This window comes from Stegostoma tigrinum, chromosome 23 (assembly GCF_030684315.1).
Source record: "Stegostoma tigrinum isolate sSteTig4 chromosome 23, sSteTig4.hap1, whole genome shotgun sequence".
Taxonomy (NCBI): Eukaryota; Metazoa; Chordata; class Chondrichthyes; order Orectolobiformes; family Stegostomatidae; genus Stegostoma; species Stegostoma tigrinum.
Genome location: NC_081376.1, coordinates 10,345,105 through 10,363,370, shown reverse-complemented (window position 1 = coordinate 10,363,370; position 18,266 = coordinate 10,345,105). Strand labels below are relative to the sequence as shown.

The window sequence follows — 18,266 nt, the reverse complement described above, 5'->3', positions numbered from 1 at the left end:
AAGCCACAGTACCTGCAGCGCCAACATTAATACCATCATCGGCATTAACACTGGTCTCAGTTCATTTCCTGCTTCTCTCACAGTGATTCCTACAGTAGGTAAGGTAACGCATTCAGGTAATATAGAGGCTCGGCAGGTCAAAGAGAATATAAACAGACAAGACGTTTCGCACTAGGTGTCTCATCCTTGCTCTGTCCCTTCCTCAAACAATTAAAACTAAAACCTTGGTTATAATATCACTTGCATAGCTAAATTCAGAACTGCAGGAGTCAGAGAACTGGTTAATTTTCTCAAGTATTGAGGTTTGGATGTTCTCTGATCATAACCATCCATATTCCATGTTAACAAACCTTCACTGGTAAGATTTTTAATCAGGGTATTGATATGAAGCTACTCAGGAATCCAGTCACAGTGCTAACATGTTATACCCTTGCTCTGAAAAATAACTTGTAGCCTGACTGAGATAACAAGGTGTGTAGCTGGATGAACACAGCAGGCCCAGCAGCATCAGAGGAGCAGGACAGCTGACGTTTCGGGCCGAGATCTAAAGAACGGCCAAGGCCCGGAACGTCAGCTTTCCTGCTCCTCTGATGCTGCTGGGCCTGCTGTGTTCATCCAGCTCTACACCTTGTTATCTCAGATTCTTCAGCATCTGCAGTTCCTACAACCTCTTATAGCCCAATTGGTCATGTTCTCCTCCCTTCTGTTTATTTGTGACAATTCCTAAAACCCAAACAATACTCAAGACCTTTAACACTATCCATGTGATTAGCACCACATCCACAAACATACACTCCTCCCACCATCAATGCTCAGTAGCAGCAGTGTGTACTATCTACAGGATGCTGTGGATCAGGATATGACCATTAAGTTGCTGCTGTCCTTGTGTGATTTGAGTGCACCTGCCTGAGTGGTATCTTCTCGAATTGAATAAGTAACAGTTTGGTGCAGTTAGTGATGCTCCCTCCTGTCATAATTACAGAATGGCACAATTAATCCAGCTGCCCAATATTCTGAAAACACCCAAAATAGGAACATCAAAACATAATTCAAGGTCATCAAACGTATTGCCGTGGCAATATTCCAGCAAACAATTTAAGTTGCTCCATTGGCTCCTCGGTTTTAAAGTTCTCAAGTCTCGTCAGTAAATCCCAACATGGTCAGTCCACCTCCCTCCTACTCCTTTCAGACGATCCTTCATAAACTTTCCATTTGACAGAAGTGTCATAATGTCTCCTTAGCACTGGCAGGGTCAAATTTTGCCTGAATTTTCTTGTAAAGTGCCTTCTGGCATTTTAAAAGGGACATGCAAGGTCTTGTTGCTCCTTAGTCAATTGTTCAGTAAAAAAAGCTTCATCTGAACAGTACATTCTTACATTTTGCTCCTGGTGCCTTTAATCGGCAGCACAATCAGCATTTAACTTCACTTTAAGAGAAAAGTGACAGTATGGGGATTACGGACGTAGCACAAAATAGACTAAAGATTCATTTCAAATGGCTAGTGGACTAATGGCACCTTAGATTCCTGGGTGCAGACAATTTCAGCATAACCACAGATTGTCTACTGTATATCTCTGATCCCTACAGAGGGTTCCCAAGGGCCAGACTAGGGTCGACTCATGACAATACCCTGTCAGGGGCCACATCAGAGTCGGTGCACTGCCCACTGGCTTCAGATGGAGGACTGGGGGTGAGAATCAGGACTGGGAAGCCCTCAGGTAACAGCCATGATGATGGGGGTGAGGGCAGGGGGAAGGTGAGTGAGTAAAATCCCACCTTGTCAGACCTGAACCCAAGGAGGAGCGCAGTTGAGCTGACGTTAGCAGGTGGTCATGGAAAGGTAGATAATAGATGCAGAAGTAGGCCACTCAGCCCTTTGAGCCTGCCCCACCGTTCAATGCGACCATGGCTAGCCATCCAACTCAATTCCCACCCCCTGGTGCCCTTTGACCCTTTGGCCAAAGATCTTGGGGTTGTTGGGGGGGGGGGGTGGCTTGGGGAGTTGGTCAGGGGGCATCAGAAAGGCAGCTGTCCACTCGGTTATGTAGCTTCCTGCTCGCCTGGCTGCTCCTGCCACAGGGTCATTAAACCCTGCCCAATATGTCATGGGGACCATACTAGTTCCAATGATGTTCAAGAAGGATCAGAGGGGGGCAAAGGGAGGGAGACATCTTAGGGGAGTAGCACAATAGTCGAATAGCCACCTGACACTTTACACAACCCCACCACCAAAAACTAGAGACCAAGAAAACTAGCCCTGTAGGTTTCTGTAACTTCCCGCTCAGAGTCTAAGATAACAGCACACCAATTTCAATCAGTCCACGGGAAAGGAGTAATCATTAGAATCCCAACAGTGCAGAAAAAGAGGCCACTCAGCCCATCGAGTCTGCAATCACTCTCCAAAAAGCATCCGACTCAGACACAACACCTCCCCTATCAACATAATCCCACATTTACCATGGCCAATCCACCTAACCAGTATGTCACAGGGCAATTTAGCATGGCCAGCTGCCAAACCTGAACATCTTTGGACCATGGGAAGAAACTTGAGCAGCTGGAAGAAACCTATGCAGACACAGAGAGTCACCCACGGGTGGAATCGAACCGGGGTCCCTGGTGCTGTGAGGCAGTAGTGCTAACCACTGAGACACCGTGCCGCCCCAGCTTTCATGCTCTCCAACCTTCTCAATGCTGTCAGTCATGAAGTTTGGTTCAATGAAATGCATCGGCTGGCCATTCATGGTTAGATCCTTTCTAAATCGACCTGTTCAGACATGTTATGACAACCTCTGAAACAGCTGAGACTTGGGCCTCCTGGTCCAGACGTAGGGTCTCTGCCGCTGCACCAAAAGAGCCCTTTACCATTCATGGTAATTTTTCATTGACCTCGAGTACCATTTGAAGCAACACAGTGATGTCTAAGTTCTATTGTGAGACACTGTTTGTGTCTGAAGAATGAGCATACAGCATGCACAATGGTGCAAGTGTGTAACCATGAAGCTCAACAATGCTTCTGCACTTACCAACAGTGATGCGGGTGTGAAGACTGAGTAGCTCCACCAATGCATTGTTCAAAATCACAGCTGCCAATGCAACAAGGATGTACGTGAGACTCATGTCAAACACAATGGATGTTCCTGCACCAGAATGAAAAGGCAGAAAGCTATTACAAGGCTGATGCCAGAGTGTCTTGCTGCAGCAGAAATAGATCCAAAAACAACCAAGATCAATTCAATCCTTGATCTTTCTTCAGAGGTTATTATTTCTGAAAGCTCTACTTCAAGGAGCGGAGGGGAATGAAAAGAGACGACAGAGGAATGGATATAGTATGGATAAACTGCTGGAAAAAAAGCAGGAAGGCAAGTTAAAAAGACAGGGAGAGGAGAGGGAGCAAAGAATTGAGAAAATATTCAGTGAGAGAAATAAAATATTCAGGCCAGAAAAATAGAAAAGGGAAAGGTGCAGAAGATGTACAGAGAAAAGAAAAACAATGCTAGGTGTAAAAATAGAGTTGCTTAAAAAGATTGATAGCACAAATTCAATGCTAATCTGATTATTTGACTAATACTGTGAACACAAAGGCATTAGCAGAAACATATATATGAGAAAAACATCAGGAAATTGGAATGTAAGTGTGAAAACCAAGAGTGAGGTACATGATTCACTGATATCACTTCTTTGTGGTAATGTTAAGGAGCAACACAAACAGCAGAACCCTGCCTTACTGACACTGTGCTGAGCATCTCTCATAGAAACTAATCCAAGTTAGGAGCACATTCATTAGACAGCATATCTCCACCACACTGAAAACTCATTTTCATTTCAATGACACAATTCTTCCTAGAATCATTTCCCTGCATAACTGATGCACGTTGGGACAAAGTTTAAGAATAGAAATCCTTTTATTAACAGCCACTGAGGAGGATTCAGGCTAATTTGCCTCCAAAAACCTGCTATGAAAACTTTACTCTCATTTGGATATCCATGATAAATCTCACAATAGCATCTGGGACAATTCAAAGCATTCCAAAAAGACAAGAGAACATCTGAACAAAGCAACCTACAACATTCTACAAAAAAAATCATCCTAGCTCCTAACATTAACTCATCTCTTAAAAAAATTCCAGGATCAGATCTGTATCTTCACCAAAAATTAATCCTTGGGCCACACCTTCCCTGTGTAGCAAGGTTTTGTTGAAATTCATCTATTAACTTTTGAGATATATTGTTTACAAACAGGCTGATAGGGCTGGAAACATTACTTTAAGAGGTAATAATGCTTTTAAGATGCACTGAAGCAGTTCCAGCTCCATTTTGTCGCACAATTTATATTTCACATCCACAGCACCTTGTGAGAGATGCCATCAGCCGCAAACTCCACCCAGCCACCAGGTGACTTGACAGAGAGAGCTCAGCAGATTTGGCCATGTGACATATCTTGTTTGAGATCAACTATGAGGCCGGATCAAACCAGGTACCTTCCTGATCTTAAAATGTGAGGCTGGAGGAACACAGCAGGCCAAGCAGCATCTCAGGAGCACAAAAGCTGACGTTTCGGGCCTAGACCCTTCATCAGAGAGGGGGATGGGCAGAGGGTTCTGGAATAAATAGGGAGAGAGGGGGAGGTGGACCGAACATGGAGAGTAAAGAAGATAGGTGGAGAGTGTATAGGTGGGGAGGTAGGGAGGGGATAGGTCAGTCCAGGGAAGACGGACAGGTCAAGGAGGTGGGATGAGGTTAGTAGGTAGGAAATGGAGGTGCGGCTTGGGGTGGGAGGAAGGGATGGGTGAGAGGAAGAACAGGTTAAGGAGGCAGAGACAGGTTGGACTGGTTTTGGGATGCAGTGGGTGGGGGGGGGAAGAGCTGGGCTGGTTGTGTGATGCAGTGGGGGGAGGGGACAAACTGGGCTGGTTTAGGGATGCAGTTGGGGAAGGGGAGATTTTAAAACTGGTGAAGTCCACATTGATACCATTAGGCTGCAGGGTTCCCAGGCGGAATATGAGTTGCTGTTCCTGCAACCTTCGTTTGGCATCATTGTGGCACTGCAGGAGGCCCATGATGGACATGTCATCGAAAGAATGGGAGGGGGACTGGGAATGGTTTGCGACTGGGAGGTGCAGTTGTTTGTTGCGAACCGAGCGGAGGTGTTCTGCAAAGCGGTCTCCAAGCCTCTGCTTGGTTTCCCCGATGTAGAGGAAGCCACACCGGGTACAGTGGATGCAGTATACCACATTGGCAGATGTGCAGGTGAACCTCTGCTTAATGTGGAAAGTCATCTTGGGGCCTGGGATAGGGGTGAGGGAGGAGGTGTGGGGGCAAGTGTAGCATTTCCTGAAGTTGCAGGGGAAGGTGCCGGGTGTGGTGGGGTTGGAGGGCAGTGTGGAGCGAACAAGGGAGTCACGGAGAGAGTGGTCTCTCCGGAAAGCAGACAGGGGTGGGGATGGAAAAATGTCTTGGGTGGTGGGGTCGGATTGTAAATGGCGGAAGTGTCGGAGAATGATGCGTTGTATCCGGAGGTTGGTAGGGTGGTGTGTGAGAACGAGGGGGATCCTCTTTGGGCGGTTGTGGCGGGGGCGGGGTGTGAGGGATGTGTTGCGGGAAATACGGGAGACGCGGTCAAGGGCGTTCTCGATCACTGTGGGGGGAAAGTTGCGGTCCTTGAAGAACTTCGACATCTGGGATATGCGGGAGTGGAATGTCTTATCGCGGGAGCAGATGCGGCGGAGGCGGAGGAATTGGGAATAGGGAATAGGGGATGGAATTTTTGCACCCCGCCCCCGCCACAACCGCCCAAAGAGGATCCCCCTCGTTCTCACACACCACCCCACCAACCTCCGGATACAACGCATCATCCTCCGACACTTCCGCCATTTACAATCCGACCCCACCACCCAAGACATTTTTCCATCCGCACCCCTGTCTGCTTTCCGGAGAGACCACTCTCTCCGTGACTCCCTTGTTCGCTCCACACTGCCTCCAACTCCACCACACCCGGCACCTTCCCCTGCAACCGCAGGAAATGCTACACTTGCCCCCACACCTCCTCCCTCACCCCTATCCCAGGCCCCAAGATGACTTTCCACATTAAGCAGAGGTTCACCTGCACATCTGCCAATGTGGTATACTGCATCCACTGTACCCGGTGTGGCTTCATCTACATTGGGGAAACCAAGCGGAGGCTTGGGGACCGCTTTGCAGAACACCTCCGCTCAGTTCGCAACAAACAACTGCACCTCCCAGTCGCAAACCATTTCCACTCCCCCTCCCATTCTTTAGATGACATGTCCATCATGGGCCTCCTGCAGTGCCACAATGATGCCACCCGAAGGTTGCAGGAACAGCAACTCATATTCCGCCTGGGAACCCTGCAGCCTAATGGTATCAATGTGGACTTCACCAGTTTCAAAATCTCCCCTTCCCCAACTGCATCCCTAAACCAGCCCAGTTTGTCCCCTCCCCCCACTGCATCACACAACCAGCCCAGCTCTTCCCCCCCCCACCCACTGCATCCCAAAACCAGTCCAACCTGTCTCTGCCTCCCTAACCGGTTCTTCCTCTCACCCATCCCTTCCTCCCACCCCAAGCCGCACCTCCATTTCCTACCTACTAACCTCATCCCACCTCCTTGACCTGTCCGTCTTCCCTGGACTGACCTATCCCCTCCCTACCTCCCCACCTATACTCTCTCCACCTATCTTCTTTACTCTCCATGTTCGGTCCGCCTCCCCCCCTCTCCCTATTTCTTCCAGAACCCTCACCCCATCCTCCTCTCTGATGAAGGGTCTAGGCCCGAAACGTCAGCTTTTGTGCTCCTGAGATGCTGCTTGGCCTGCTGTGTTCATCCAGCCTCATATTTATTATCTTGGAATTCTCCAGCATCTGCAGTTCCCATTATCTCTGAGACCTTCCTGATCTTGATGACTTTTAGTTACGGAAGACAGAGCTGTCTAAGCTGCACTGTAATGTCCCACACAGTAGTGTATTGTTCCTTGCGCAGGAACTGCACCTGGATATTTTTGGTGTAGGTAGTCCACATCAGTGATGAAGCTGTTGTAAGGCAGTAAGAATCCAACTCCAGCCAAAAGCATTGCAAAGTAAATGCCATGGTAGCTGTCCTTGGGCTGTGACTCAACATCTGCAAGGTAAAGGCATAGGAAAAGATTAGAATACTGCTTTAAGATTGCAGCTCCTTCCTCTTTGTTCTCTATGTAGCAATGGAGCAGGAGCATATGAGCAACTCTCAGCCATCTGTTTATGGGAAAGTGTTATATTGGGAGGCGGGCACCACTTGGTTAAAAAGGAAGACAACACAGGCCACCATTACAGATTCAGTCTGGCTCCAGAAAGCAAAGAACTGCAGGTGCTGAAGATCTGAAACAAAATCAGAAATTGCTGGAGAAACACAAAACTGCTTCTTTTCCACCGATGCTGCCAGGCTGCATCCATTTCTGTTTTTGTTTCAGCCTGGTTCCAGTTGGGTTTGGCAACACTTCAGCAACCGTCCTGTTGCCAACAGTCGCAAACCCCAAGTTTCTTCTCACTCCCAATTCTCCCCAAACCATCCAAACGTTACCCTACATCTCCCCCAATCACATTCCACACAAGCTTACCCTCATATTCTATTTAATCCCCTCTTAATCAGTCTCTTTATCCTACTTTGCTGAAATCTAAACTAGCCCAATCGTTAGCTTGGCTTCTTTCTTCGGCCAGTTTGGGTGCCCCTTCTTTCTCTCTTTGTTAGCCTTGGGAAGGCCACCTTTCCTGTTTCACTTTTGCATCAGATCACGACCTGCATGTGCTGTTTGCTTTAAAGCTAGAAGCACCATTTGAAGAATGCATGCTTATAAAGTGGTGCTGAGGGATTTCCTTTCAAATTGGATTCCGACCTTCCAGCCTAGGTCTAACGTGATGTTACCGAGTGACTGCTGTGAGAGGTCAGAGACTTTCCCTGCTGGAGCACCCAGGCTTATGTCCATCAAACAGATGGGCAACAAAAGGATTTGCCACTTTCTTGACAGCAGTGGCTGACAATCAATAATTCAGAAAGTTCAGCAAGGAGTTCAATGTGATGATTGGACCGATCACAGTGAGAAACTAGGCTCCTTTCTGAAGGTGCCCTTTAGAGGAAGTGGCAACCTTTTATATAAGGAACATTTCATTAATATCTAGACCAGGATGCAGCATGGCTACCATCTAGTGGAAGGGAAAAACTGTTCCTATCATCTCATCCTGCACCTTGGTGAGCTAATAGCTGTGTAGATAAATGCAGCATGTGGTGTGACAACAACCATCTAGATTATAAGGACCTGGGATTGATCAATCCCTGAATTGTGTTTAGTTAGGGGAATTTCTGGGTCAGTAACTAGGCTCAGGAGGTGGAATTGAACAGAGAGTGACCAACATTGGAGTTCAGTTTTCATAGTGCTTAACAATGCCAGAAGCTTTCAAGAATATCAGCATGTTTTGTTTCATTATATTATCTCTATTAAACACAGAAAAGCAGGAATGTCTGAAATTGCTTTAGGTTATCTTCGACATTGTCATCATTTTGAAGACGGATGAATTTCAGAACCAAGGACATTGCAAAGATTCACACACACTGATAATGAAATGTGAGGCTGGATGAACACAGCAGGCCCAGCAGCATCTCAGGAGAACAAAAGCTGACGTTTCGGGCCTTCCGATGAAGGGTCTAGGCACGAAACGTCAGCTTTTGTGCTCCTGAGATGCTGCTGGGCCTGCTGTGTTCATCCAGCCTCACATTTCATTATCTTGGATTCTCCAGCATCTGCAGTTCCCATTATCACTCACACATTCACACACACTGAGTTTTATTGATCGTTAACATTTCAAAACTTTTAAGGTATTGAAGTTTCAAACAGTGGATAGCAGTATAAAAGAAAAAGGGAGATTCACCATAGAACAGATTAACATGTTGATCAATAAAACTACAAACTGGGGAAAACAGTGTTAGGACGTAATAGTCTGGTGCAAAAAGGCTAGGCCTTCACAATCAGCTTGAACAAGTAGGAGGCGGTAAAATATCAGGCAACATTACATTGGGTGCGTTAATGGCCTTCAAGGAAGTCAGAATGAGGCTCACCACCACTTGTATTAGGTTTGGACAATAAATGCTGGCCTCATCTCTGTTTGGGGCTGACGCTGAAATCAGGGTGGTATGTAGCTGACAGTAAGACATGCAATACAGCTGGCACTGGATGACTTTGAGCAATCTAGGATTATCAGCTTCATGAACATTGCCCACCAAGTAAGAACTCAGCTGCCTGGCTTTTGTCTTTGTAACTCTCTTTCCCATCCTGCTCACAAAGAGGAGGAACTTGGCTGTGCACCTACGGATAGGATGGCCCTACACCATGGCAATGTGGGATTTTTACTTTGCTCGTTGTTCATGATGTGCTTTTTTTAAAAACCATTGTGAATTATTTGTTTGTATGCAATTTTAAATGATACGACATTGAATTTCTGAACAGACAACAGAATTGAATTGAACATTCACATTCCAAGTATGAATGAAAACAATACACCTGTACACTCACAGTCACTCTCACACACAAAACAGATATAACCTGGTTCATTGACTTTGGACGTGCCTGTACTGCCCTGTCGCTGTCTCTCTTTAGTCTGAGGGTCTTCCTCCTCCAGTGGGTAGCCATCAAAACTGAAATTCATCACCACATTTCCTTCTGGTGTTTGGACTGGTGTGCCACTCCTGAAACTTTCTGTGCCCAGCGCTGCCATCCTCAATCTTCTTTACCAGAAAGGCAAAACCTCCTAGGGGCAGAACAGAAACATACAGCAGTTCTTCGATCATGACTTCAAGTCTTTTTAAAATCAGCTGTAATTGCCCGTGTAGTAAAGTAATTTCAGGAAAAGGATTATCTGGTCCAAGCAGCCTAGTTGTTGGAAGTTGTAGCGCCTAGTGCTTTCAGTCAGACTCCTAGTTAACGGGCTTTTGCTTTCTTCCTTAATCTCAGATCCCAATGTTGAATAAAATCAGCTGTGAGCAAATCAATGCTTCTTCAAGTCAAATACAAAACTTAATCAAAAAAATCAAATTTAATAAGTAATTCACAGCTAATCATTGGAATATAGTCAGCTTGATGATGTACAGAGCACTGGGTTGGAAATATACCTGGTCTTGAAAAAGAAAGGGCATCGGTTGCATGTGACCTCTGTCACTCTCCTCAGACAGGATAAATGGCAGAGAGAGAGAGAAATCACAAATAGAAAAAAAAGTCAAGATATTTTTGTACGTGCACCATTTAATCCGCAAACCTGGTTCCATGCACCCATGTGTTTGATATTCCTTTAGTCACCATTTTCTTCAATTATTGATTTCATCCATTGATAAATCGTGAAGAAATTTGTTTAGAGTTTACCCCTCTCCCCCTTGATCCCATTTGCATCACCACGATTGGGCATCAACCATATTGCAATAGGGTGCAATCTCAGAGTGAGAAAGTTGTGGATTCAAACCCAATATAGAAACTTAATAAAATTCTGATACTTCCATAACATGCAGAGGGAGTGCTGCACTGTCAGAGGCATTGTCTTTCCGCTATTAAACCAAGGTAAAAGATCCGATGAACTATCTGAAGAAAATGTTCTGATCAATATTTATCCTTTACTCAAAATCTACATTGTATTATTTGGTCAATATTTTGTTGTGTTTATGAGAGCTTGTTATGTGCACATTTACTGCCTACGGTTTAACGGCTGTAAAATACTTTAAAACATCCTGAGATTGTGAAAGATGCTATGAAAATGCATATTCTTTTATCAACAAGAAAGAGGGCCTTGACAATGTTTCCATTGTAGCATGGAAGAACTCCTGAGTGAGCAACTGCATCATTCACCAAATTGGTCTTGAAAACAAACTTACCAATTTAAAATTCGTGCAAAAATTTGTAATTCCTCTAAAGGGAGCTCTCATGGATCAGCTGGCTGGAAGGTTATTTGTCCAGGTACTGCTGTCTCATAGCATTTCCCAAATCTATGACTTGTATCATCTTGAAAGATAAGGGAAAGCCAACAGTTTCAAGTTTCCCTGCACATCATACACCATCAATGCACACTTGAAACTAAAGCAAACTTCATTTTAACCAGCACCTAATAAACCAGCACTCTTGACAAACTAGCAAAAATTATATTCCTAAAATACAGTGATATTTACTGTATTATTCTATCTAATTTTTTAAAAATTTATTTACCCCCAGTGCAAATATATTTGTTCAATTGAATGGTCACACGAAATATCAACAATTGATTCAATTTCGAGTTAATTTCTCTGCAATGTCCAAGTAGTCAGGTGAGGGTGAGAGTGAGAAGGCTCTCTGCTGTGAAGTTTTATTTAAGTCCAATTTGCATTATTATTTAAGTGCTTCATGCTGTAAATAAAGTAAATCAGTGATGTGTATACTCCTTGCATTACATTTCTATTATTTAGTGCACGCTTTTACATTGAATGTGTGGGCCTCTTGATTATCCTAAATATTTGATCAATTGGCACACTCCTGGTCTGATAGGTGCTGGCTAATAAAAAAATTTCTGTATGATCATTTATCATTAATAAATACATGGATCAATATGCTGGAGTTCCATCCCTAACAGCACTGTGTGGCTATACACACCACAGTGGTTCAAGAAGGGTCTTTCCTGCAACCCTCTCAAGGGCAATTGGTGAAGGGCAATAATATCAGGCCTTCTCAATAAACCCACAACTTCAGCATGAAAGTTGAAGGCCAAAGCTATGTGCTCCCTGCTATTCAGAGTTGTGCTCCCGCCAAAGTCATGTACCCAGGGGCACATTCAGGAATATACAAATTACAGGTCACAAGTAGATCCAATGAACAGTTCCAGGTTTGTCAAATTTAAGAGCACGGACAGGTTTTACTAATTCGAGTGTAATGACAGTAGTAAACCTAAATATTACCCACATTCCTTCCCCCTTAGCTGTCCAAATCATAGCAACTGAATCTTTTGCTCATTCACAATTGAAAAAGAAAATTATTTTCATTGCTTACTAGAAATGCACTGTGTGGCCATACAGGAGGAGCATTACAGTTATCTGTTAACACATATACAGTATCTGTTAACACATATACAGCCTAAACTAAAGCAGCTCAGCAGCAAATATTTAAACAGCCAAAGGCAAGATTGGTCCAATTGAGTTGAAACGAAGTGTAAACAAGCATGTAATTCTCAAAGTTTAATTTTGCTGTCTATATTTGACATAGACGCACGCTAACATCTTGTTAAGAGTTGCACTCTCCACACTAATTGCAGACAGTCATGTAGCTTTATCTTGAAATGTTTGCTTTTACATAATTAAAATGAAGGTATTGTTGCTTTTCCTAACTGTAATATAAAATATGTATGGAGAACAGCTGTTTGCAACAACCTCCCCGCTGTTAATTGGCGAGTGGGAGCCCTTTATTCATCTTAATGAATTTTGCCGGTTCTGATGTTTCATCTAAATAATTATTTATTGATATCCAGCAATGTTAGCATTTCAAAACAACCAGTGTAAAGCAAATATAAAAAATTCAGTTGGCTCCAGACATTTGAGTACAACACTTAACCTGTAGTTTGCACCTTTTAAAAACTATTAAAAATGGCTTTTATTGAGGAAATAAAAATTGGCTTCAGAATGTCACATTGTACTCTGGGACCCGAGAAGTATCTAATTTTGCAAGAGTGCAGTTTGTTTTATTCCTGTCATTGAAATAATCTCATTTTCAAACTCCTTACTTTTGCCACTTTGATCTTGTTTATGTGATCCACTTTATGTCAAGGGATTAATATGGAGAATATGGAGGAATGGTCAGTAAAAGACAACAGCAATGTACTGACGCATGAAGATGTTTTGTCCTTCCGGAGAGGATGATGGTACCAGATTCAAGAGAAACTTGCAATTGGATAAATACTTGAAATGGAGTAGGATGAATTCATAGGTGTTTCAAAGAGCTGGTACAAGCATGATAGCCCAGTGGCTTCCTGTGCACTAAGATTCCATGTGGACCCAATTTAAACTAATTTTGAAGAAGGGTCCCGACCCGAAACGTCAACTTTCCTGCTCCTCTGATGCTGTCTGGCCTGTTGTGTTCATCCAGCTCTACACTGTGTTATCTCTGACTCCAGCATCGGCAGTTCTTACTACGTCTTATGCAATGTTACATCTGGTTTTTGCTAGTGGCACACAAGATCAGGTGCCCAGGGCAGGTGAACCTTGACCACTCTATTATAATTTATCATTTTTTAAAAATCTCATTAGTTATTGCTTTATTTGTAGAATAACACATTTATTTTAGAGAAGTGTTTTTCTTCAGAACAAATTTACATCTTTCTTTTGGAATTTGGGATTGAAATCTGCTCCTTATTAGAGCCAGGTTAATTTTACTCTCAAATAACTAACCCACTGCAAAACAGACAAGGAGTCACTTAAAATTTTCAGCTGTGTTTTTAACATCCTCCTATCTCTGTGCCATTTACCAAGCTTACAACCTGTTGAGATCTCCATGCTTCTTCAATTCTTGCTTTCTGCATATTCCCGATTTTCAACATTCCATCATTGGCATTCTTTAGCTGCCAGGATCCTAAACCCCTGAATTTCTTCTTTACACCTCTCTCTCTCTCTCTCTCGTTCCCTCTCCTCCTTTATGACAGCCCTTAAAACCTGTCCTGTTAGCTCCTTGCGTCATTTTTTGTTTGTTAGTTCCTTCAATAAAGAGGCTTCAGAACATTGTTGTACATTAAAGCAGGACTTCCCAAATCGCTGGTCATAACCCCACATGGGGCCAGCAGCTAAAATCTTGTATCAGAGATAGGGTTAAGGTTAGGCCTGTGTTCATCCAGCCCTACACCTAGCTAAAACCTTGCGCTCTGATGCAGCAGGGGTGAACAATCAGCTGCTAACGCCTTTAAAACATTCTGAAATAGTGTGCTTGGTCTAACTGCCCAATCTCGTAGGCCTGGATCCTGTCTAAAATGCCTAATGGGAAGCTAAACCCTGTTTAACAACTTTCCTCTCTGCTGCTCACATGGATCTCTCACCCCTTCCCCATACCATCCCCCACCTCCATCCTTACCCTCACCCAATCAGCAGCGCAAACATCACACTCATTGAGTTTCAGTAACACCTTTCGAAAAGTGGAGAAATTCCTTCAAAAATCCTTGCTTGTAAAATAGTCCTTGTTGGAATAATCGAAAACCAAAATGATACAGCCTTTGTGCCAGTTGGATACGGTTGCTGTTTTTAGCCGGTTTCAATATGATTGCTGCAGCCCGGGAAGGGTTAGTTCAAATCATGATTTTTTTTAAAGCATCTTTGGGCAATGGAGAAACTGTGTATTGTGCCAAAGTATAATGCAGGGATGTAATCTGAAAGCAGCGTACTAGAGACTGGCCCTTTGTGTCTACATTCCACATTCACATTAGGACACTTTGTGAGGAGCTCTCTGTTATCATCCTTCCACATCATTCCACTGAGACTCAAGGAACAGCACCTCATTTTTTAAATTAGGATTTCACAATTTTCTGGTTCCAACATAAAGCACAGCTACTATTTCAATAGGCAACAACTACTGGGATTGATTCTACTTTGCTATTTACATCTCCTCTGGTCTCTGCTCTAGTTTCTTTGTTTGTCTCATTGCCACTCACTTTTACCTTGTAGCATCACTACTTTTTGTCATTTAATCTCGCCTGTCATCCAATGATTTAGGTCTTGCTCCTGCTCTCCCTGTTTCTGTACTTCATTTTAAAAACTAATAAATCTTGCATTCACTTTAATTACATGCCTTCTGCCCAAAAGCAAGTCATTGGTTCATTGTGAACGTTTGCCTCCACTCTAAGCTCCTGGTCACTCACAATTTTCACTGTTGCAGGATAGGTGCAAGATAGAGTTCACCTCAGAGTGAGGCAGGGAGACAACTAAACCTGGCTAGTCCCAGGTTGGGGTTTTTTTTGGGCTTTATTGCATTTGTAATACAAGCAATTAGTCCCCATTGCATTCAGTCTTCTGCCCACATCCCTTCCCAAGCCCATTGCATTCCCTTCACGTCATCTCAATGTCAACATTTCCTCCTACCCTCCATACCACCTCACTCAGTGTTCACCATTAGCCATCCTCAGCAGCCATTTAGAAATCAAATGAAACAAACTTCGAGAAATTTCTCTCACGATACAATTGATGGCAAAGTAACTTCCATTTGTGGAGCCTGTTCAAACCTTTCAATTGGAAACAAAAATAGAGATTGCTGGAAAAACTCAGCAGGTCTGGCAGCATCTGTGAAGAAAAACCAGAGTTAATGTTTTGGGTCTTCTTTCAGAACTGTTGGTGGCTGGGAAAATGTCAGTGTAAATGCAGACATTAGGGTGTAGGGAAGGGGCAAGGAGTAAATGACGTGGGGATAGAGCCCACAGAAAGAGAAGAACAGTTTGGACAGGCAAAGGGGTTGATATCGATCTGGCTAGGAGGGTAAATAGCTGTTAATGTAGACTATTAGTGGCTAACAATAGGTAGTGTGTAATGGCAGACAACGTAAGAACAAAGTGTGGAAGGTGGGGATGGGGGCTAGGACATGGGAGAGGTCAGGTCCTCAAGTTGTTGAACTCGATAATGAGTCCGGAGGGCTACAAGGTTGCCAAGTGGAAAATGAGGTGTTGTTCTTCCAGCTTGCCCTGAACTTTGCTGGAACACTGCAGCAAACCTTTTAATTATCAAGTGCCTCACCTCTAATAATAGCAAACGTCTATCAATACATCAAAAATAGCTCATTCTTTAATAATCTTTGACCTGCCAATCAAACGATGAACTCAGATCTACCCACTGAGATTATTGCAGCTTTGGAAACTTACTAAACTTGCAAATTAACATAATGGACTCGCATTTAAGGAAATGTCAGCAACTGTTTCATGAACAGATGCCACACCAGTTGGTATAACTTAACAATCACTGACAACATTGCCAGATGTTTCCTTCAGTTTAAAGAGTGGGAGGTTCAGGAAAGAAAAGCCCCCTTCAGATCATGACACTAAAACAGATCTTATTTGCCTTCAAAAGTCTTTATGTGTACTTCATGGATTTACAACAAGCACACTTACAATGCTTGCAAAAGCAAAATAGGGTCTGTATGCATTTGGCTCTGAGTTCAAATTGTTCTGCTGAGTTCAGATTACCATCATGTAAAGTCGCAACCTCTTTGGCAAAAATAGGAACTGTGTGACTTCTACATCTGGATCTGATCTACCATTTTTAAAGACCCATGAAGTCTGCTCAACTCTATATTCCAAAAAGTAATTCACTGGCTAAAAGTGCTTTGGGACATTATAAAATCATGACTCAGGCTGGAGAGCCTAGAGTACAGAAAGTTCAACAAACAGCAAGTCCTGACAAGCTAAAAGGGTTAATTCCACAATAACGTTTTAAAACAGCTCTTCCCCCTTCCAGCTTGCCATTTTAAAAGGCATAAAAATTAAATAAGGCACAGCCTTTCCAATAGATTTCCATGAGGAATCAGCATGTGACATCCTACTTATTGGTGTCTTTTTTTCCCCGAGTATATAAAATAAATGGCTGACCACAAAAAGGGGAATACAATTCTAAGAAAAAGGCCCAGAAAATAGGAGACATAGGCCATTCTGCTCTTCCTAAATACCTTCAATACTGGGTGATACAGTTAATTCCACACCTGTAGCATGCAATAGAGTTTTCAACCTCTCTCTCAGCAGTTAGAGATCATTTGGGACACCTAAGAATGGTTGGAATGTAGACGAGCACATGGGGTTCCTGTACATCAAGCACAGCAGGGAATACAGAACGAGACACACAGGAGCCAAGCCTATGAGCATATTAAATATGTGGTGTCTCGTCACTATTTCCCAAAGTGTCACTTTGTGAAAGTGAAGCACACACTCGTTCACTTTAGCTAAACCTTCAACAGATGGCTCTTGATGCCTTGCCAATTCAGCAACTAGTTCATTGTTTATTGAGTGGAGGCATGCAGCTGACTTTCAGAACAGTTTAATAATAATCATTTAAAATAATTAACACACAAATGAATATTCATAATACCCAGGGAAGTCAATCACATGTAATCTCCTGGAAACTGAGCCCTAAGGGAAAAGATCTGTAGGTGTTGCAGGGTTTAAATTCTCACAGGGTAAAGTCTGACATTGTTCAATTGTGTAAAATGGGTGATAGTGAGTATCACTTCCTCCTGGGATTTTATTTCCCTTCAGGTCCATGGGGAGAGCACCCAGCGCACGCCCCGCCCCACCTGAAAGTAGTTTTCAAAACCTGCTCTTGCCTCTTAGAAATTACCAGAGAAAACTCATTCCCAGCACCAAGTTCGTATTTAACTTTACACACTAACCTTAAGACTGCTTCCTCAGGTCCACAGTATCTCAAGGCTCTTGATACAATTCTTGTTGCCTGTTCAAAGCCTTGCATTTAGAGAGCACCTTTCATGACCACAGGGTACAGCCAATGAAGTAGCTTCCCAGTGTGACGTCACTGTTGTAATGTCAGAAATGCAGCAGCCAATTGGCAAGGCTCCCATGAACAGCAATTTGCCAATGGCTGGTGAGTCAGTATCTTTAATTAGGGATAAACGTTGGCCAGTTTCCTGGTGTGAATACAGGAACGGAGGGGCAGGGGGCACCGTTTCTGGGGAGGTGCAAGTTAGATTCACATGAAGATTCTCTTAATCATCCATCGTGGTGAAAATCCATGGAAACCATGGAGAAATTATGCAAACTGCATTGCAACCACTTGTCCAGATACTGCTGCAGAATTTCCAAGAGGGTTATGGTAGCTGAAGGGAGAAGTTCCATGGGAATTCCTGTTATTTAAGCATCCACATTACCACACATGCATCGTTATCAGGAAAAGGACATTGACAAATTGGTGAAGCCCGTTGGATAGGTGGCAGATGAGGTGCAATGCAGAGGAGATTGAGATAATACAGTTTGGTCAGTAGAACACAAAGACAATATAAAATACAGGGTACAATTCTCAAGGGAGTGCGGGAGCACCTGCAGCAGGACAAGTATAGGGAGCAAAGAATAAAGCATACAGTGTTCTCAGCTTCATTAATGGGGCATAGAGCAGGGAGGTGATATTGAGCTAGTATAAGACACTTGTTAGTCCTCAGCTAGAGTCTTGTGTACAGTTGCAGGAGCAGATGTGTCAGAGTGAGTGCAGAAACAGTTCCAGGTCAGAAAAGCTTCAGCTATGAAGATAA

At 43.6% G+C, this 18,266-nt stretch overlaps 1 protein-coding gene across 8 annotated transcripts in view; it reads right to left on the bottom strand.

The window, feature by feature from the left end:
• Positions 1-18,266, bottom strand: part of slc29a4a (solute carrier family 29 member 4a) — a 135,542-nt gene that overhangs the window by 40,264 nt on the left and 77,012 nt on the right. For all 8 annotated transcript variants that reach the window (XM_059653913.1, XM_059653912.1, XM_048552821.2 and 5 more), the window contains 3 exons: positions 9,612-9,792; positions 7,007-7,135; positions 3,024-3,137 (listed from right to left, as the gene is read on the bottom strand). In XM_059653913.1, the coding sequence (XP_059509896.1) occupies positions 3,024-3,137; positions 7,007-7,135; positions 9,612-9,759 (391 nt within the window). In that variant the 5' untranslated portion in view covers positions 9,760-9,792. The remainder of the gene's footprint in view (positions 1-3,023; positions 3,138-7,006; positions 7,136-9,611; positions 9,793-18,266) is intronic.